The following is a 21,350-nucleotide window of genomic DNA, read 5'->3' on the forward strand; positions in this document are numbered from 1 at the left end:
TTGAGGGCAGAAACTCTGCTACACAGCAAACGTCAATAAATGTTGGCCCAACTGAAGCTCAAGGATAAACTCCAACCCCGAGCGCAAGGCCGCGGCCCCGCCCGATTCGGGGCGGGGCGGGGAGCCAGGGACGCAGGGGGGGTGGGGGTGGGGGTGGGGGCGGGACTCTTTTTCCTCGCCGTGGCGGCGGAGGCGCACGGCGTGGGTTAGCGGCGAGACGTCGTCGGAGGAAGACTGAAAAAGCCCTAGGTGCTGCCGTTGCTTGTCCAAGTCGGTCTTGCTGTCGCCGGAGCCGCGTCTGCACTGGTCTGGGGCCGAGCGGAGCTCGCAGCTGCGGTCCCGGAGCCGACCCCGTCCTCGCCCCTGCCCGGCCTGCGGTGATGGAGCCGGCCACCGCGCTGCCCCCGGGCCCGCGCCAGGCGCTGCCGCTCGGGGGTCCGGGCCCGCTGGGCGAGTTCCTGCCTCCTCCCGAGTGCCCGGTCTTCGAGCCCAGCTGGGAAGAGTTCGCGGACCCCTTCGCCTTCATCCACAAGATCCGGCCCATCGCCGAGCAGACTGGGATCTGTAAGGTGCGGCCGCCGCCGGTGAGTCACGCCAGCACCCCGGATCCTGCTCGCGGCTGGGGGAGGGAGGGACGCGCGGGGCCCGAGGCCCGAGGCGCGGGGGGCGGGGAGCAGGTCGCCCTGCGGGCCTCCTCAAGTTTGGGGCCGCCCTGGGGTCGCAGTGGAGGCGGCGGGAGGGAGCCCGGGGCTCCTCCAAGGGTGGGAGACGAGGAGCGTGGGGAGCTGTGGCGGCGCCACGGGAGGGCCGGGTTGCCGCGGGGCTCGGGCGGACGGTGCGCGGCCCGGCCCGGCCCGGGGGTTCGGGTTCGGTTCCGGATGGAGTGGTGGCAGGAGCCGGGGGCGGTCGCGGGGGAGTTTCCTCCCGGAGCCCAGCGGAGGCGCGGGCGTGGAGGGAGGGCTCCGGGCCCGGCGGGCTCCGCAGGCTGGTCCTCGCCTCCGCGCCCGGGGTGCGGGGGTGTGTGACGGGTGGGGGTGGGGGACTCGCGAGTTGTCGTGCGAGGAGGAAAGTTTTCAATATGGCGGCGGGAGCCCCTGGTCCTTTGTGTGGTGGCGGCGTCGGCCCGGAGCGGCCCTTACCTGGGCGCCCCACCCTCCAGACCAGGGCACCCCACCGTCCCCTGGTCCCCCGGCCTCCAGGTGTGCCCCGGGCCGGGGTCGCGGAGGGGGCGGCCGGCGCTGCCGGGGGGCGAGGAGGCGCCGCGGGCCGGGCCCCGGAGCGGCGGCGTTGCGGGGGGCGTAAGTGTCGGGGGGCACTGTGGGGGCAGCGGAGGGCAGGGCCGGCGGCGGTGGGCTCCGGGGCCCGCCCGCGCTCCCGGACGCGCACGCACCGACTTGTGGCCCAGCCACTCCGCTCTCCCGGGAGGCCTGGGCTGTGCCGGTGGGGCTGGGGTGTGGGCGAGGCCGTGTTTGTGGGGGGACGTCAGGCAGGAAGACCTGGGAGGATTTCCAGCTCGTGCCCCCTGGCTCCCAACCTCCGGAGGCTGAAGGGTGGTCACCCTCCTCAGCCCTGCAAGCCCTGTCTGAAGCGCCTCGGGCCTGGGGCCTGGCAGTGGGGTGGGGTGCTCTGAGACCATCCCTAACGGCTCCAACGCTCGCCGAGGACGCCCGGCCCGCTCCTTCCATGCCCCCCGCCCCCACGCCGGAACTGGGTGCGCTCCTGCACCCCACCTTTCAGGAGGGTCTGAGTCCGAGTTGGCCCGAACGACCGTTGGATGGGCTGGGACGGTTGGGAAGGTGGTTTAACTGCCTTTCCTACTGCTTGAGAACCTTCTCCCCTCTCCTCCCCTGCCCGCCTCCCCTAATTGGAGGAAGACCCCCCTCCTTTCTCCCTTAACCTTGCTCTTTGTAATGACACTGTGAGTTTCGGGGATTCTGTGTGGAATCATTCTGTTTTGGAAAGCTGTTTTTGAGGGAGATCCCTGAATAAGCCGTCTTTATCCTAGCCTCCTCCCCCACCCCAAATTAAAGCAGGGACATCCTACTTTAGTTTGTCCCACACAAGTTTGAAAATGGAGATGAAGTATATGCCTCAGAAAATGCCTGGCCTGCCGGCTAATAAGAAAAAAACGTTTGAAAAAAGATCCATTTCTCTCAGTGTAGTGGACAAGGTTGATTCTTACTGCTTAAGGGGAAGTACATTTCTTTTAGAGTGCAAGGCCTGCAGAAGTTATAACGGGGCTGGTGAGAGCCAAGGTTTTAATTCTTGAATAATAGGTCATGTTTTAAGCATTTAGCAGTTTAGCTTTATGTCACATACTACTAGGAAGGGTGAGTATGAATATTGTACATTTGCATTAATGGGATTTTATTCAGAAATTAGGTAACTTGAGTAAGTTCTTGGTGACCAAAATGTGAGGAGTCAGGTTCTTGGGAGTTGTCCTCCATGTTGGTATTGTGGTATACTAGGGCTGGGGTATATCCTTTATCTTGCTTTTTTATTCTTTGCCTTTTAGAGTACCCTTTTCCCTAAAAGATAGCGTTGCTGTGGTTAGGTTTGGCTACCCATTTCTTCACCTTGGCTAATAAATAAATGGCAATCTTGCAAAATGTGTGATTGTATTGCCTTTTCCCACTCTGAATGTCAGACAGACATGATGGCCACCATTTTGTTGAGTACTACATACTACAGCCTGAGGAAGGGGGTTACAGAGGCACAAATAACCTACAAACATAACCAATGCTCTACTTTGGAGACCTCCTTTGTGTGAAGGGGGCTTGCATCCTTCTTTGTTTAACAAACTCATGTGACAAATGGAAAGAGTTTGGGGGTATTTGTTGTTGATATAATCACAAAAAGAGAAATCTTTCCAGAAGTTGTAGCTCTTGAAGAGAGGTCTTATTGGAACAAAGGCTTCTTAGGAGATGTAAACAGTCTTTGTTTTAGAAACTGTTTTGTTTTAGGAAAGCTAACTGTGAACAAGTGGTTTCATATAGTTGAAATATAGCAACAAAAAAACCCTTCAAGAAGTATGAATTATTTTCTATGGGGCTAGCTATGTAATGCCTGTGTTTCTAGATGATTTTTGTTCACTGAGTTTTTAGAACACAAATGGCTATATTTATTAAAAGGGAAATTGGGGCTGTTGGTATTTTACTTGTTAGGAGGCAAGGGGGAGAAATATAAAGTATTCTATTTCCTTTTGTTCTTACCTTTATATCTTTAACTAATGGTACTTACGTAGCTTCAGTTTATAGCTGCTTAGAGGCTCCTAAGCTGCTTGGCTTTTGCAAACTTAGGATGTTTACATTATTTTGTCTGTGGCATCTAGGAGTTGTCAGAAATTTATGAAAATATAGTAAGATAAATGTGATAAAAGTTAATTAAGACTATTCAAATCTTGATTTTAAAGTTTAAAGGGATAAACAAACCTTTTTGAAATTATATGAAGTATATGGGATAAACAGGTTTGTTTTAATCTGGTTTCTGGTTTTATAACCTTAAAAATCCCAATTTTAATTTCTTTCTTTATATTGTACTTAAGATATCTTTGTGGTATTTGGAGATAATTTTAGGATATAATAACTAGTAGGTAAAAAATAGTTGACTGCACAGTCATTACTTTTTTAAATCTCCCAAGTTTGAAAGAACTATATTTCATGGCTTTAATAACTTTCTTGCCTTCGAACATCTGACATTTGGCCATAGATAGGCAGATTCCACAAATTTCTTCTTTGGCAATGTCCAAGCATCAGAGATTTAAATCAAACCCCAGATGTCATAGTGGGCACATTTTTTTTTTTTTTCCAGCTTTAAATTCTGTGGTCACTAGTTTGATTTCTTCATCCTTTTAGCCAGCATACAAATTTGCCCCCACTCCCTTTTTTTTTGAAACAGTCTCACTCTGTTGCCAGGGCTAGAGTGTTGTGATTTCAGCTTAGCTCATAGCAACCTCAAACTCCTGGGCTCAAGCAATCCTCCTGCCTCAGCCTCCCAAGTAGCTGGGACTACAGGCACGTGCCACCATGCCTGGCTAATTTTTTTTCTATATATTTTTAGTTGTTCAGCTAATTTCTTTCTATTTTTAGTAGAGACAGGGTCTTGCTCTTGCTCAGGCTGGTCTTGAACTCCTGAGCTCAAATGATCTTCCTGCCTTGGCCTCTCAGAGTGCTAGGATTATAGGCGTGAGCCACCCGCCTGGCCCAAATTTGCCCTCAAGTGTTTTAAAGTAGCATCTTTGAGTGAGCCTGTTGGTTCTAAGAGAACAGGGAGGAACTTAAATATACATTGCTTTGTATGGTGGAAGTGTTCATGATATGGAGCTTATTTACTCCCGTTCCAGCCCGTCATTCTCCCTAATTTTGGATTTGATTTTGGCCCTCTCCCTGTTTTCCCAGTTTCTCTGGTGTCATGGAATCTTTCCCTAGTTGTAGAGGTTCTTTGGCTACTTTAAATCTTTAACATTTAAAGAAAAGACTTATCAGTAGAAACATCCTTGAGGAAGAATTTATAACTACTTTTCAAAAATAATTACTTTTGGCCGGATATGGTGGCTCACGCCTGTAATCCTAGCACTTGGCCAAGGTGGGAGGATCACTTTGCTTGAGGCTGGGAGTTTGAGACCAGCTTGAACAAGAGTGAGACCCTGTCTCTACTACAAAAAAATAGAAAAATAAGCTTGATATATGGTGGTGCCTGTAGTCCCAACTACTTGGGGGTCTGAGGCAGGAGAATCCCTTTAGCTCAGGAGTTTGAAGTTGCAGTGAGATGTGATGATGCCACTGCATTCTAGCCCAGGTAACAGAGTGAGACCCTGTCTCAAAAAAAAGAAAAAAAAAAAAAAAGAAAAACAAACCCAGAACTAAAAAGCTTGCTTTATTGAGATATGATTCATATACCATAAACTTCTTCAGTTTAAATGTATGTCATTCAGTTGTTTTTAGTATTTTCACAGAGTTGTACAACCATCGCCACAGTCAACTTTAGAATATTTTCATCTCCCAAAAGAAACCCTATACTCGCTTGTAACTACTTTTTAATACAAATTTAGAACTATACTGCCCAGGAGAAAAACTTGGTAGGAGGTTGGATTAAGTCCTGCAGTTCTAGGTCACAAGTGTCTGCCTTAAACAAAGCAAAAACAAACTTCATTTGTTGTAGTCTTTGAATGGATGTTTAGCTAAATTTGACTTTACCAGTGGTAAATTGGCACACTAGGAGCCACAAACATATCCACCTAGCTGTAACTGTTAGCTAATCAACAAAATTAATAGACTTCTAGAGTGGAATGTGAGTGATACTGCGAATGAGTTGGCTAAAGATTTGAGTACCTACCTCTACTGGAAAAACTTCTTATCCTTCCTCTGATTATAGTATATGGTTTTTTTTTTTTTTTTTACAGAGCCTGTATTCCAGTACGATTATAGTATATGGTTTTAAACATACAATCTAAACTTATCTAAAGAGCAGAATGAATAGAGAATTGTTTTTGAAAAATGTTAATAAATATTCTCTATTAAAGGCAGAGTTTGAATTCTTTTATTAAGACAGTCATAAGAAAAATTAAAGGAAATTATTAACTATTAAATTTATCTTTGTTACTAATATACTTAATTTTCTTTATGATTTGTTGGCCTAGACTTAAGAGTATTTCTGGTTGATAGATTAGTGATAAACTTGTTTATTTGTTTTTGTCATTTTTCTTTTTTTAAAACCTCTTGTTCAGGACCAACTTAAAACTTGTTTATTTGTTTAATTGGTGGGGACAATAACAAAGTTTAAGATGTTTGGATACTTCAATATAGGCAAGTAGAAATCTGCCAGTGAGGGATTTTTCTCTTAGAAAGGTTAAAATATATCATAGTAAACTATTCGATTAAAAAAAAAATTAAAGTCAGTTTCAGTACTGTAATGGGGTCTTTTTGTAGAGTTTTGTAACCTCATTGTTGCCTTAATTGGACTCCATTAAGGTTGGCTTATAGAAAAGGATTAGGGAAAACCCATGCCCCAAAATGAAAATGCTAATTAGGTACCTAGTTAGGTTCCTTGAAGCCTACTCATGTACTTTTCCAAATGCCATCTATGGGTTTGAAAAACTACTAACCTAGGAAGACCTTGCTTTCATCCTTGCACAGTCCTTTTAGCTTGGTTTGTGTTGAAGTGGTTGTATGTCATTTGTTTTTCTGAAAGAAATAGGTGATTCTCTTAGAAAACTGGAGATTATACTGATACTTGTTGTAAGTGTAGAAGATCATTGCCAGCCTCACAAAAATAAATAAATAAAAATTAGGTGGAATAAATGTTGGAAACTGGAATTTTTTAAGTTTGAGTACCTTGAAAAGGAATCACCAGAAGTGTACTGATGTTTTGGGGTGAGTAGGTGGGTGAGGTGACACCTTGGGAAAACCATGTTCCTGGGCTACCACAGTTAACTTTTGATTATTTAAAGTTTGACAAACTCAGGCTGTGCATAGTGGCTCACGCCTGTAATCTTAGCGCTCTGGGAGGCCGAGAGGTGGGAGGATCACTTGAGTCTCAGGAGTTTGAGGTTGCCGTGAGCTAGGCCGACGCCATGACACTCAACTCTATCCTGCGTAACAAAGTGAGACTCTGTCTCAAAAAAATAAAAATAAAGTTTGACAAACTAGTAAAGTTTGGATTTTTAAAATCTGAGTTGTGAGAAACTTGTTTTAGCATGATAGTTATATGCAATTCTCCTAACAAGGTTTTCTTAAGTATTACCTGCTTGCTATGTCCTGGCGTGGGATTAAAGAGAAAAATTAAATGAGGTGACCTTTGTACACTTCAAAAAATTCTTCCCAATGTTCCTTTTTCTGTCATTAACTGTTAGATGTATTCTGTGGTGAATTTGCTTTTTACAACCAAGTTTATGAACCAGACTAATGAAGAAAAGCTGTCTCTAGGACAGTGAGGCATTTCAGTTCTATAATTGGAGGATGTTTGGAGCAAAGATGTAGAGTTTGACTAAATGCATTCTTTTAAGTCCTTTTTTTCCCTCCACCATGACTTAAAACATTCAAATCTTTAATTGTAGACCATTCTCCCCTTAAAACGCAGTTGGTATATACCTTTATACACGGCCTTAGAGTCATCCCATCTGGTGGTTTTTTTCTTTTCCATTTTTTTTCATTTAAGTGTTCTTTCTGGATATAAAGACTAATTACTTTGTTCTGCCAGACTCATCATTTCCAGGGTGTAAATTAAAATTTCTTTATTATGAAAAATGTCAAGCATGTGAAAAAGTATAAGGAATAGTCTCTTTAGCTATTTCCTTGAATGTAAGAGCAAAAAGCAGAGTAGTGGCATTGAGGTTGAGAGAAAACTGGTGACCTTCAGTTGTAGAGAACAGCTTGGCTTAGCCCTTGTCCTATTCAGGTTATGAGTGACATTTGGGCAGTTAGGAATGAGCACCTTTAGTGAGTGATGGTCACTTTGCCCAATTAGGTTGGGATTATATATCTTTTGTTTTAGTCAGTGTTTTTATTGCTTATTATGGATTTGTTGGAACCTGCGAAGTAACTTGACCATCTTCAGGCCAGTTCTTGGCACATAGAAATGTGGGGGTGGGAGATGGATGGGGGCATTCTCAGCCAGCATTGTTCCATTCTCCACTATCCATTTTTGTATTGGCTAGAATTTATTTCAACTTTCCTCTCTTAGGAAGGGGACTTCTGGTCAGAGTGGGTATTTAGCCCGACAAAACAAAGCTGGGAGTCAGGAGTAACCAAGAAATAGAATGAAGTCTCTTTCTGAAAAGGAGTTTTAGGGAAATGAAAATTAGTCTAATGAGTTGTTGGTTAGATTGTTAGGTTCACTTTTCTCTGAAGAATGATACTTTAACTTTTAGCATTGATGTTATAGTTTCTGTTTGAGCAGAATTTCTGTATTAACATTTGTGTGGTATCAAATATTCTTCAAAATGGGCAATTTAAAAATTAGGTCATTGAAAAATGTTTTCTATTAGTAATCTCCTAAAATCTAAGGATTTCCTTCCCCCCTTTCTGAAATAATCACTTTATTTCTCAAATGGGAGATGCTAGTAGGCAGATCACATTATGAATGTTCTTAGAATTTGTTGATTCCATTTCACTTGGTAGTTTCTTGTAAAATTCTGTGAAATTTAACAAATATTTTGCAGGGATAAAAATGAGGTTTATCAAGGGAGTGTGTGTACGTATATTTTTAAGTATTTTTAAAAGCCAGTTCCTCTTATGTAAAAGAGGGACAGCAGAAGGTATATTTCTAGATTTTAAAAAATAGGTAGGTAGAATCTTGAATCTAATTCCTTCATGACCTTGGACAAAGTCATTGTACTCCAGTGTATGCTTTTTCTTCTGCTATAAGGGGATCTGACACTGACCTAGGGCTGTTGTCCAGATTAATTAATTGATGGATTGCAAGGAGCTTAAATCCCAAAGCTTTATTTGCTCATTGCTAAGAAGAGTCTGGGGAGAGATTTAGCGAGACAAGGGTTAGTGCCAAATACCTATTCCTCATGTCCCATACAGTGAAGAGACTTTTTAAAAGTGAAACTTGGAAAGGTAAAAGCCCCACATCAAAACTAGAGGACATAGAGTATAATCCTTATATTGGTTTAGATGAAGCTTTTCTGTACTTGAGTCTTTTTAAAAATTAGATTAAAAATTTTTTTAGTAGAGCTGTTACACATTATTTCAGAAAATTTGCCGATGCATATGTGTGTCTTGTGGGGTATGTTAATAAACACAGGAATTTATATTTGGTAAGATTTGTCTAAGAAGGATTTACAGTTATTATAATTTTCCCTGCTATGGGATGACTTAATTTCTGAAAGCCTTGCAAATGAAAGGATATTATACTTATCTACCACAATAATTTATTTATTTTTTTGAGACAGAGTCTTACTGTGTTGCCTCGGCTAGAGTGCCGTGGCATCAGCCTAGCTCACAGCAACCTCAAACTCCTAGGCTCAAGTGAGCCTCCTGCATCAGCCTCCATAGTAGCTGGCATTACAGGCGTGTGCCATCACACCTGGCTAATTTTTCTATTTTTAGTAGAGGTGGGTCTTCACTTTTGCTCAGGCTGGTCTCAAACTCCTGATCCCAAGTGATCCTCTTACCTTGGCCTCCTAGAGTGCTAGGATTATAGGCATGAGCCCCTGAGCCCGGCTGGCTTTTTTAGTCTGAATCAAACAATTTACTTAGTAATAATGCTTTCTAGATGTATTAAAACATTCCTCAATGTATATACCAAGTTTTAAATCTTCAAATGTTAGGTATTTTAGTTAGAAGCACACAGCTGAGATTTCATTCACATCCCAGCTATGCTCTTTGAGTGGCCGTAGGCAGATTTTTGTGCATTCTTGAGTTAATTCTTGCCATCTTACCAGTTTGACCAAATTATAACATTCAGAGAACTAAAGTCTAAAGTTACTGTGTTTTGAGCACTTGGTTAGAGCTTCTTATTAAGCATATATTCCTATGAGGCATACATACTATAGGCTACAGATACTGAAATATCACCTTATTACTCTAATCACATAACTCCAGAAACAAAGAACAAATCCCTATCAAACCCACATAATTACAAGGTCTTTAAGGCAAGAGCCTCCCAATTTTCTGTGTGGTTATACCAACTTATCATTTGGTGATATTTAAACCAGATGGTTCATACTTGCCAGGTTTTAACTTGAAGGGAAGAGACAGGAGGTAGGAGCTATTAGGACTTGTACTATGGTATCTTTTTTGTGTGTGTTATGGGGGTAAGGGGGTGGAGATGAGAGAGATCTTTACAGAGAGAATTTTTGGAGTATAACCTCTACTTTGTAAAATTCTAGGTATTTAAGCTTTTCCTTCTCTGGAGTCTCTCATCCAATATGATGCATTTTGGACAAATTGAGAACAGCCACCAGATTTTCCAGCAGGAGGCTGGCTTTAGGGATTTGTGTAGAGTGTGGGTTTGGGGTTTTTAAAAATTGTACTTGGTGGCAGCCCATTCTTCTGATTCTTCCATAACTTTTTTCACTGTTAACCTTGTGGCTTTTCCCATCTTCCATTTGTAAAATATTTATTTGACTTATGGATAATTGCTTATCAAGATGTTTTTGAGAAGAATGGGGTTTAGAATTTGATTTAGGATTCTAAGATAACTTTGCTTTCGAGGGGTGATATTAGCCAGCTAGGAAATGAAAACTAAGAGAATAAAGATTTCGTGAAAATAATACTGGAGTGAATCAAACCATTGTTACATGTTATCCTTGAGCTCCTAGTCTTAAAGAGCATCCTGACTCTTTTCAGATCTTTAATTCTGTTAACCTACCAAAGTAGGTAGGTTAAAATACCAACCCTTCTTTACATAGTGAGGCCTAAAGATGTAAGGAAACTTAGCCCAGGGTCTTCTGACTAGTAAGTTAGTAGAGCCAGGATTTGAACCTAGGCAGTATAGGTCCTAAGTTAGTGTTCTCTCTTTTTTTTTACTTGAGACAAGAGTCTCACTGTATTGCCTGGGTTACAGTGCCATGGTGTCAGCCTACCTCATAGCAACCTCAAACTCCTGGGCTCAAGTGAGCCTCCTGCCTCAGCCTCCTCAGTAGCTGGGACTACAGGCATGTGCCACTATGCCTGGCTAATTTTGTTCTATATATTTTTAGTTGTCCAGCTAATTTCTTTCTATTTTTAGTAGAGACGGGGTCTCACTCTTGCTCAGGCTGGTTTTGAACTCCTGACCTAGAGCAATCCTGCCTCAGCCTCCCAGAGTGCTAGGATTACAGTTGTGAGCCACCACGCCCAGCCCTAAGTTAATGTTCTTAACCACTATTTATATTGCCTCTTACATAACTGCAGTAATGATACAATTGTGATTATTACATGAGATGGTTGATGGGAAATTATGAATCTCATTATTTTTGGTTATATACTTTCTATCCTTTAGAAACCTATCAGAAAAAAGGATAACTTCTATATTTTCTAAAGAATAGAATAGGAAGTATATAAGTATATAATAGAAAGTATACAAGTTACCCTTTTTTCTGACAGGTTCAGCAAAAAACATTTTTGTTACTTAGTTCTTGCTGCTGTGGTACTGGTAGATCCATTTTATAGGTAAGGAATAAATAACTTCTTTGAGCCCAAGAGAAGTTAATTGACTTGTTTAAGGTGACAGCTATTGAAGGACAGATTGGGTGTTCCAAACCATGGCTTTTTATTCCCAAGTTCATTATTTGTCCTTCTAGTTAAAATACAGTGGTTCCCTTCATAGATCCCAGAAAGATACCTATTTCCCTCTTTCATCTCTCCTCACAGGCTTTTTGAACGTGGTCTTCCCTCTTTTCCTTTTGGCCACTCAAACATAACCATAGAGAAATCAATAAAAATAGTAAGCCGCACATATACAATATATTTTTTGTTTGTTTGTTTGGCTGGGCACATTTTATTTTTTTTAAGAGACAGAGTCTTGCTATATTGTCCAGGCTGGCCTCTAACTCCTGGGCTCCAGCAATCCTCCTGCCTCAGCCTCCTGAGCAGCTGGGATTACAGGCATGCGCCAGCACGCCCAGCTTCTCCTTACTGTTAAGACTGGTCTTGCCTTGCTGAGAGGAGAACACGTACGTGAAGACAACTGCAGACAGCCGCTATTTAGGAGCACCAAGCACACCTTCCTCCTCTTCTCTTCAGGGGTCCTCCCTTTGGGTTTGTCATTGTCCTTACTCTTCTGCTTCCTCCTGGAGGTGTTAAAATAGTAAGTGCCACCTAAATGTTGCCTGAGTATGACTGGATTTCGAACTAGATGCTGTTTCAGTAACAATTTACTGATCCCTTTAAAGGTAGGGGTTAGCAGTAGTAAATGCAAGCTCTGTAGTGCTCGGCCTCCAGCCCCAGCGAGGCCCACCGGAGGCCTGAGGACCCAGTGCGGCCACCTCCTCCTGGTCTCAGCGCTGAGGCCGGGGCTCCAGACCAAGCCTGGGCCCCACAGCCGCCCCTGGCCAGCGACCACCATGTTAGCGTGCCACATATACAATATTAAAGAACCGTTTTAGATTTGTGTGTTTCATCAGTTTTAGTTTATCAATGTTTGTGAGCTTAGCCCTTTCTGTTGGTTGGCTCATTTATATGGAAACTCCTGGCTCATCAACTTCAGCTACCACTGAGCTTCACACTGGAAGAGTATTTTTTTTTTTTCTGGGACAAGAGTCTCACTTTGTTGCCCAGGCTAGAGTGAGTGCCGTGGCGTCAGCCTAGCTCACAGCAACCTCAAACTCCTGGGCTCCAGTGACCCTTCTGCCTCAGCCTCCCGAGTAGCTGGGACTACAGGCATGCGCCACCATGCCCGGCTAATTTTTTTTTATATATATATCAGTTGGCCAATTAATTTCTTTCTATTTATAGTAGAGACGGGGTCTCGCTCTTGCTCAGGCTGGTTTTGAACTCCTGACCTCTAGCAATCCGCCCGCCTCGGCCTCCCAGATTGGTAGGATTACAGGCGTGAGCCACCGCGCCCGGACTTGGAAGAGTATATTTGACTCAGGGGCCCCATAAATGTGCCTCTGCCTCCCATCAAAGTCATTTAGGGATTCATACCAGAAGAACTGAATTAGAATCTCATGTGGGCCTAAGTGTTTGAATTTTAAAAAGTTCTTCCGGTCCTTCTAAAGCTCAGCTGCAATGAGGTGGATTAGAATAATTCCCTGACAGGTTTAGTTTAGGCAGCTGTTAATATAAGGAATTCTCTTACCCTTTGACTTCACATTAATCAGAAAGTCTCAGTTCTGGCCGGACGTGGTGGCTCACGCCCGTAATCCTAGCACTCTGGGAGGCCGAGGCGGGTGGATCGCTCGAGGTCAGGAGTTCAAAACCAGCCTGAGCAAGAGCGAGACCCCGTCTCTACTATAAAATTAGAAAGAAATTAATTGGCCAACTAAAAATATATACAAAAAATTAGCCAGGCATGGTGGCACATGCCTGTAGTCCCAGCTACTCAGGAGGTTGAGGCAGGAGGATCGCTTGAGCCCAGGAGTTTGAGGCTGCTGTGAGCTAGGCTGACGCCACGGCACTCATTCTAGCCTGGGCAACAAAGCGAGACTGTCTCAAAAAAAAAAAAAAGAAAGCCTCAGTTCTACAGAAAACTGGGGACTTTTTTTTTTTTTTTTTAATCAACTCTGCTGATAAAAAGAAATGAATTGGGTCCTTGGGTTGGCTGTGCGTTCAATTCAGTACAACTATTGATAAGTCAATAAGTGCCAGGTATTAAGGTTTTAGGGTTTCAGAAATAAATTAAGCAGCTTGACTTAGAAGAACTCATAATGTACTGGTGAGAAAGATCTACAAATAGTTTATAAAGTATCATTTGTGCAAGGAATAGAAGTTATATAGAGAGTGGTTAAAGGTGGTAGAGTGTGGAAAGGGCTGCCTGGGATGTCTGGAAAAGCTTTGCTTCACCTGTTAGGGTGGGGGAGGATATAGGGGTGGAGAATGAGGATCATGAGGACCCTTTGGAGGTACCAGGTACTGTGGTGCTGTGAAGCTAAGGAGATAAAAGCATGTTTGTTGATAGTATCTTAGACTTATGTGAGTTCGTGGTGATAATTTCTTATGTCTCAGCTCTAGACATAGCTGTAAAACCCTGTATTTAAAACCTGGAAAAGTAGATAATTGCAGTTTTTATAGAGTGTATCTCATTAATACCAGGCAGCCATTCAAATGAAGATCAGTTTTATCACTGCAATTTTCTCATATTTTAGGCTAAAGTGAGTTGTCTTTTAAATCAGATTTATTTTGGAATATGAGAGTAAATGTGAAAGAAATAAAGGAGTTGATAGTGCTGACTCTACTACAGTAACATGCAGCATGGTCTGAAATATAGGATAAATTTTTGTGATCTTTGGAGAAAAAGACCTATTTATCTACCACCCTAAATTGAGGATACCTGTGTTACTAGTACATCCTTATCTCTTTCAAGCAGTATATCTAGCCTTGAAGCTTAGTGGGTGTCTTAGTCCATTTGTGCAGATCTAACAAAATATCTGAGAGAGTGGGTAATTTATAAGTAATAGAAATTTATTTTTCACAGTTGTGGAGTCTTGGTTTGAAGTCTGGTGGCAGCCTGGTCTCTGCTTCCAAAATGGTGCCTTGAATGCTGTGTCTTCACCTATGGGCCTTTTATAAGGTCACTAATTCTATTCACGAGGGCCCTGCCCTTATGATTAAATTATCTCCCAAAGGCCCACCATCATTGGTGATTAAGTTTCAATATATGAATTTTGGGAGGGGCACAAACATTCAAGTGATGGCAGTCAGAATTATAATAAGTATATTGTATGGATTGGCAGGTTGGCCTTCTATAAATACTAAACTATCAGTGGAGTACGCTGAGCAGTTTCCTAGCCAATTTCACTTCAGGTTCAAGTTGTCAAATATGGTTATTAGGGATGATAGTACATGTTCTAAAATTATTTCCACTTTTAGTGTTAGGCTTATAGTTAATGTATCTTGAATTGCAGCAGTTCTATAAATACCTGTTAAATATTTGCTTCTAGTGAAATATGTGAATTACTTAATTTACCTTTCTTTTTCAAGACAATTGCAGATGTGTCTTCTTTATATGTAACATGACACAACAAAGATTTGCAATCTTTAGTGTCTTCTCTGAGGCTCAGGCTGATTTTTAGTTTCATTACTGTCCCATTCTTGACCCTGGTTTTGAATCTCTAGGAGGGACCAGTTTATATAAAGGACTAAAAGGTAGAGAATGTTTACAGAGCTAATGAGGCCTTAAAGTAAGGGTGTGGGATGTTTGCCTTTCCTTGCCATTGGTACCTGGATAGGTTTGGATGTTGCTTAGGAAAGGCTGAGGGAGCAGAGTCCAACCTTTTTCCTAAACCCCTTTACCCTGACAAATCATTTTTGGAATCTTTCTGAAGTATGTAATCTTTTCTTAACCATGACAACCTCAGTTTTCTGCCAGAAATTGTTTTTTCCTCACTGGGATCCTAGGTATGGAAAAAACCAAAATCAAAACTGCTTATTTGGGAAAAACAGTGGCATTACAGTTACTGGATCACAACATGGCTTGTTGTAGGCATACTAAAGTAATATGTGCACCAGTTATACTTTCTATAGAGGAGAAGGATCTGACATTTCTGGTCCCAGTCAATGACTTAAGTATCATGTCTACAAATAACATGAAAAAATGTTTTCTCGTTAACTTTTCATGATTAGCTCACATCATGATATCAGCCCATTTGAATGGAAGATGATTTGTTCTAGGGATTTAGCTAGCTTTCTTAGAATCTTTCTTGGTGAATTTTAAAAGGAGATTTCTGTTACAGGCCCTGTAAGTCTTTAGGGATTTGCCAAAATTTATGTGAATCACTCTATTAGGTAACATAGATAGACTTCTGTTAGGGAAAATTTTGGGAGAGTAAGAAGATCTTGTGGCTTACTTTTAGCTCTTTTACTCTATTGTTTATAAACAAACATGGTACTTCACCAGGTCTTGTAAAGTGGCCTGCAGGAAACATTATTTCTTTGAGGTTTGGGAAGCAAAATCCACGAGGAGGCCATTTTATATTTTCTCCTGTTTTTGACAATAGTAAATTTAAGGCATTTCAAGGACTTGCAAGTTACAGATTACTATTGCCAACTATTATTAAAAGTGGTGAAAGACCGAGTCCCTCCCTATCCCTTAAAAAAATGGTGAAAGAGGAACTGAATGGGAATAATGCTTAAAAAGTAAATATCATGGTATGTCCCTTTATTATTACCACTGTATATTTATTTACTAATAGATAGTCCATAGGAACAATACTTTGCCTTTCCAAGTAAAGTATTTAATACTTAGAAACTAAAATAATCTTTGAAACAAGTTCTTTAAAACTGATAGCTTTTACCAGGACCTATCTGTAAAAGTTATAATTTTTTTTTTTGAGACAGTTTCACTTCTGTTGCCCAGGCTAGAGTGCTGTGGCATCAGCTTAGCTCACAGCAACCTCAAACTCCTGGGCTCAGGCAATCCTCCTGCCTCAGCCTCCCGAGTAGCTGGGACTATAGGTATGTGCCACCATGTCCAGCTAAGCTTTTCATATATATGTTTTGAGTTAGCCAATTAATTTCTTTCTATTTATAGTAGAGTCAGGAGTCTTGCTCTTGCTCAGGCTGAATTCGAACTCCTGACTTTGAGCGATCCATGTGCCTCGGCCTCCCAGAGTGCAAGGATTGCAGGCATGAGCCACCACGCCCAGCCAAAAGTTATAATTTTAACAAAGGTTCTTATCCCTTGATACTTAATATTTTTGATAATGACTATTAAAAGTCCACAAATGATTGTGTTGGTATTTTCAGGATCTTTTTGGTGGCAGGAATTTAGGGAAGACCGGGTTGACCCAGGTATATACCTTATGGGCATTGTACAAATAGATCATCATTTTGTACAGTATACACAATAAACCATTGTTAGTGAATGGAGAACATACTTGAAGGGGCTGCTTTTTAAGATTTTTTTTATTTAGAGGCTGCTTTTAAAATCTGGATGGAGAGAGTTTTATGGAGGGTCAGACTGGATGTGGTGATCTGTAGGGCATCTAGTAGGGCAGTTGTTTCCACGTTGTGGGTTTAGGACCCTGGAGGGTTCCCAAGACTCTTTCATTGAGTGCAGAGAATTTCTGCTTTTCAACTAGATATTTATGTGAAGCTGGATTTTCTTTGTACACTTAGCCAAAACAATATACTGAAACTAATTGCAGAAGAAATGAAAATCTAGTTTATTTCTATTAAACTAGACATGTAAAGAGATTTATAAAATATTCGCAATATAAAACTGCATTAAAAATTAAAGAGATTAATTCATTTTTAAAATTTCTCAGTTTTAATTTCTAATGTGATAAACATTGGTAGATACATTCCACATAAACTGGCGCTCTTTGAGGTCCTCAATTTTTGACTTTAAAGGGGTCCAAAACTTCAAGAGTTGTAGTAAAAAGGGAAACTTGCTTTGCAAAGACTTGACTCAGTAGGAATAAATGTAGGATCTATGAGTAAGTGGTTTCTGTCTGTGCTCATCACTTTCAAGAGATTATAAAACAAGGAGGTGGCTCAGTAAAAACTTTATTTACCTGTTGGATGCTTCTGTGAAATAAAAATTTAGAAGTATTTTCTAAAGGGGAAACTGTCTCCATATAACCAATAACAACTGAAATATTAAAAATGGCCCTTTTGGTCTCATTTTGCCATTTTACTTGTTTAGAAAATTTATAATAAACGGATACTATTGCCTTTTGATTTTTTTTTTTTTGAGACAGAATCTCACTCTGTTGCCCAGGCTAGAGTGCCGTGGCATCAGCCTAGCTCACAGCAACCTCAAACTCCTGGGCTCAGGTAATCCTCCTGCCTCAGCTTTCCTGGTAGCTGGAACTACAGGCATGCGCCACCATGCCCGGCTAATTTTTTCTATATATATTTTTTAGTTGGCCAATTAATTTCTAATTTTAGTAGAGACGGGGGTCTCACTCTTGCTCAGGCTGGTTTTGAACTCCTGATCTTAAGCGAACTACCCTCCTGATCCACTCACCTCGGCCTCCCAGAGTGCTAGGATTACAGGTGTGAGCCACCACGCCTCGCCCCTTTTGCTTTTTTTGGGGGAGACAGAGTCTTGCTCTGTTGCCCTGGCTAGAGTGCCATGGCGTCAGCCTAGCTCACTGCAACCTCAAACTCCTGGGCTCAAGCTATCCGCCTGCCTCAGCCTCCCAAGTAGCTGAAACTACAGGCGTGCCCCATGATGCCTGGCTAATTTTTTATTTTTAATAGAGACAGGATCTTGCTGTTGCTCAGGCTGTTCTTAAACTCCTGAGCTCAAGTGATCTTACTGCCTTGGCCTCCCACAGTGCTAGGATTACAGGCAGGAGCAATGGAGCCCAGCCTGTGGATGGTTTATTTTTAAGGTTACAGACCCTTTTAAGACCCTGGTGAAAGCTGTGGACCCTCCCAGAAAAATCCACAGACACTCAGTTTTATATACAATTTAAGAACCTCTGATTTAAGATATAAAGTGGTTCCATAGTCTTTTTTTTTTTTTTTTTTTTTAAGCGTATTATGGGGGTATAAGTGTTAAGGTTACAGGTTCCATAGTCTTTTAAAAAGAAAGTCTTGGGCTCACTAAAGATGGGAGGTCTTAAACAGCTTTTGAACAAATGAGGAGCTAATTGAAGATGGTGCCAAGCCTACCCTGAGGGAAGTAAGTAAAGGGAGGAGTAAGCAGCATTATCTAACACATTTTATTTCTGTTTGGAAAGCATTGATACAGGTCTGTGTATTACAAAGCTTTCTTGATAGACGCCTATTAGTGAGTGGCAATTGGATTCCATCAGAGGCTCTTAAACTCTGCTTGTTCTTTGTAAGAGGAATTTATAATGGTTGTGATGTACCTGGTTCTACCCTTTGCATTTGTGCAGGTGTTTTAAGGGCATATTACTGACCTAGGACCATTAACTTGATAAGAAAGTGGTCTTCTAAATTGTGTTTCGTATATGTGTTAACTCAAATCTTTATTAAGGTGAAGTATTGCCATGTTTGAAAGGTTTGCTAACTTGCCTTAAAATATCCACTAAGATAAATTTGTTTGGATCCTTAAAATTTTGGACTGTAGTTTTGTATTAATGTTGATAACCTTGAAATTGTAAAACTATGGGCATAGAAAACTGCTGGCATTGGATTGAAATCCTATGAGTGCATTTATTCTATGACAACTGGGTTTCTCTTAGAACATATGCAATTTAAAAAGCTTTAGTTGTTAGTTAATGTTACTCTTTGTAAACTAACAAGAATAGGCGTTCAACACTGATTTCTAATTGGTTTTGTCTGCAGGGGGTCAGAGAACCAACTTAATGTAGCCTCTGTAGAGTACACTTTTTCATTTTGCTAATTATCAGATCTCAAAATGATGACTGCCTCTCTATAATTAGAAAGATTAAAATAGCATTTTAATATGTTAAATATGTGGACACTAATAGTGCATCATCTACAGAGTGAATTTTCATGGCATTCTTGGGAAAATCTTCAGCATCCTTTGAAAGTTTATTCTCAACACTGGTCAATTTTATCTTTGAAACATTTCTCTCAGTTTAGTATGCTTTAAGTTGTTGCTAAGTTAGTGCTGAGACTAAGGAAAATATTTACCTGATGTTTCTCAGGCCTCTAAGGATTTTGAATCTTCAACTTTCTACTTAATTGCCTTCCCAAGGAATACATTTTTGAGTGCTAAGGAAAATAAATGAACCTTTTAATAATATAGTTCTTGTACTTTTATTTTGAACTAAAATAAAAGTATTGTTTTCATAATACTAGTCTTTCCATGATAGGATTCTCTGAAGAACAACATATTATAAATAGACATTAAGGCAATTTTTTTTTGAGATAGGTTCTTGCACTGTTGCCTGGGGCTAGAGTGCAGTGGTATCATCATAGTTCACTGCAGCCTCAAACTACTGCATTCAAATGATCCTCCTGCCTTGGCCTCCCAAAGTGTTAGGATTACAGTAGTGAGCCACTACACCTGGCCAAGAACAATTAAAATTGTATTTGGATGTCAGCCCCCCCCCCATGCTCACTGAAGACTATCCTTAATTTTTATAATGAAAGTTAATTTGACTAGAAGATTAAAAATTTTGTAGATAACATAGCTGTTTTATAAAAAAGCATATGCTTCTATAGTAATAGAGAATTCAAAGTCTCTTTCGCTTAAATCACTGGTTTTTCAGCAGAGATTGAGATTCAGTGACATTGCTCAGTGGGAAGGATATCGGGGTCTGTGTACCTGTATTATTTATTTGTGAAAGGATGTTCCTATTCTGCTTTTGTGGTGGGAATGAGCTTGAGAAACTATTAGCCTATGTTCTGGTTTTTTTTGTTTTTTTTTTTTTTTAATTTTTTTTTTTCACTATTTGGTACTGTCTGTATTATGTTCTGTTTTGTTTGACTAGTTAAAAGTGACCTGTTAGAGACAGGTTTACTTTGTTTGGGCTTTAATTTTAAAACAATTTTTTAAATGTCAAAAAATTATAAAATCTTTTAATAAGAGCCTTTGCTTTCTTCTAGGATTGGCAGCCACCATTTGCATGTGATGTTGATAAACTTCATTTTACTCCACGTATCCAGAGGCTGAATGAATTAGAGGTAATGTCCTCACTAGTGTTCTTATTGCCTGTGTTCCAGATGTACTTTGAAGGTACTAGGGCATATTCAAATTGTTATAAATCATTGGGTGTTGAGTAAAAAAAAAAAAAAGAAGAAGAAAAAATTATTATAGAATAACTGCTGTAAATCTGTTTTTATATTTTTAAAAATTTTATCTTTCAGAAGATCGTGCTTTTTAGATTTGTATTTGAGCAATAAAGAAAATGTCTTCTTTTTTTATTTCTTTTTTTTTTTTTTCTATTTTCAGTTGGCCAATTTTTTATTTTTTTAGTAGAGACAGGGTATCGCTCTTGCTCAGGCTGGGAACTCCTGAGCTCAAACGATCCACCCGCCGCCTCGGCCTCCCAGAGAGCAAGGATTACAGGTGTGAGCCACCGCGCCCCGCCAGAAAATTTCTTCTTGTGGAGAACAGTTCTTTAAAATATCCAGTGGTAGGCCGGGCGCGGTGGCTCACGCCTGTAATCCTAGCACTCTGGGAGGCCAAGGTGGGCAGATTGCTCAAGGTCAGGAGTTCGAAACTAAGCCTGAGCAAGACCTCGTCTCTACTAAAAATAGAAACTAATTGACCAACTAAAAAAATATATATACAAAAAATCAGCCGGGCATGGTGGTACATGCCTGTCGTCCCAGCCACTTGGGAGGCTGAGGCAGGAGGATCGCTTGAGCCCAGGAGTCTGAGGTTGCTGTGAGCTAGGCTGACTCCACAGCACTCACTCAAGCCTGGGCAACAAGGTTAGACTCTGTGTGTCAAAAAAAAAAAAAAAAAAAATCCAGTGGTAGGCTGGGCACAATTGTGGCTCATGCCTGTAATCCAGGCATTCTGGGAGGCTGGGGTGGGAGGATGGCTTGAGCTCAGGAGTTCTAGACCAGCCTGAGGAAGAGCAAGACCACATCTCTGTTAAAAATAGAAAACTTAGCTGGGCATCATGGCTCATGCCTGTGGTCCCACCTACTTGGGAGGCTGAGGCAGGAGGATTGCGTGAACCCAGGAGTTTGAGGTTGCTTTGAGCTAGGCTGACACCACGCCACTCTACTCAGGGCAACAAAGTGAGACTCTGTCTCCAAAAAAAAAAAAATCAAATTATAAAAAGACCAAGTTAGGCATACAAAAGCTTATTTTTCATAAAATTTTCAGCGATAACATGAAAGTATGGCTGAATGAAGTGGCTC

At 41.3% G+C, this 21,350-nt stretch overlaps 1 protein-coding gene across 4 annotated transcripts in view; it reads left to right on the forward strand.

Moving 5' to 3' along the window:
• The first annotated feature begins 210 nt into the window (after positions 1-210).
• The window catches only part of KDM5B (lysine demethylase 5B), a 68,499-nt gene continuing 47,359 nt past the window's right edge, over positions 211-21,350 (forward strand). Inside the window, exons 1-2 of one of the 4 annotated variants that reach the window (XM_012744395.3) lie at positions 211-584; positions 20,082-20,159. In XM_012744395.3, coding sequence (XP_012599849.3) covers positions 381-584; positions 20,082-20,159 — 282 coding nt within the window. In that variant the 5' untranslated portion in view covers positions 211-380. The other 3 variants (XM_012744400.3, XM_012744402.3, XM_012744404.3) reach the window with 3 other exon arrangements.

This window comes from Microcebus murinus, chromosome 23, assembly GCF_040939455.1.
Source record: "Microcebus murinus isolate Inina chromosome 23, M.murinus_Inina_mat1.0, whole genome shotgun sequence".
Classification (NCBI taxonomy): Eukaryota; Metazoa; Chordata; class Mammalia; order Primates; family Cheirogaleidae; genus Microcebus; species Microcebus murinus.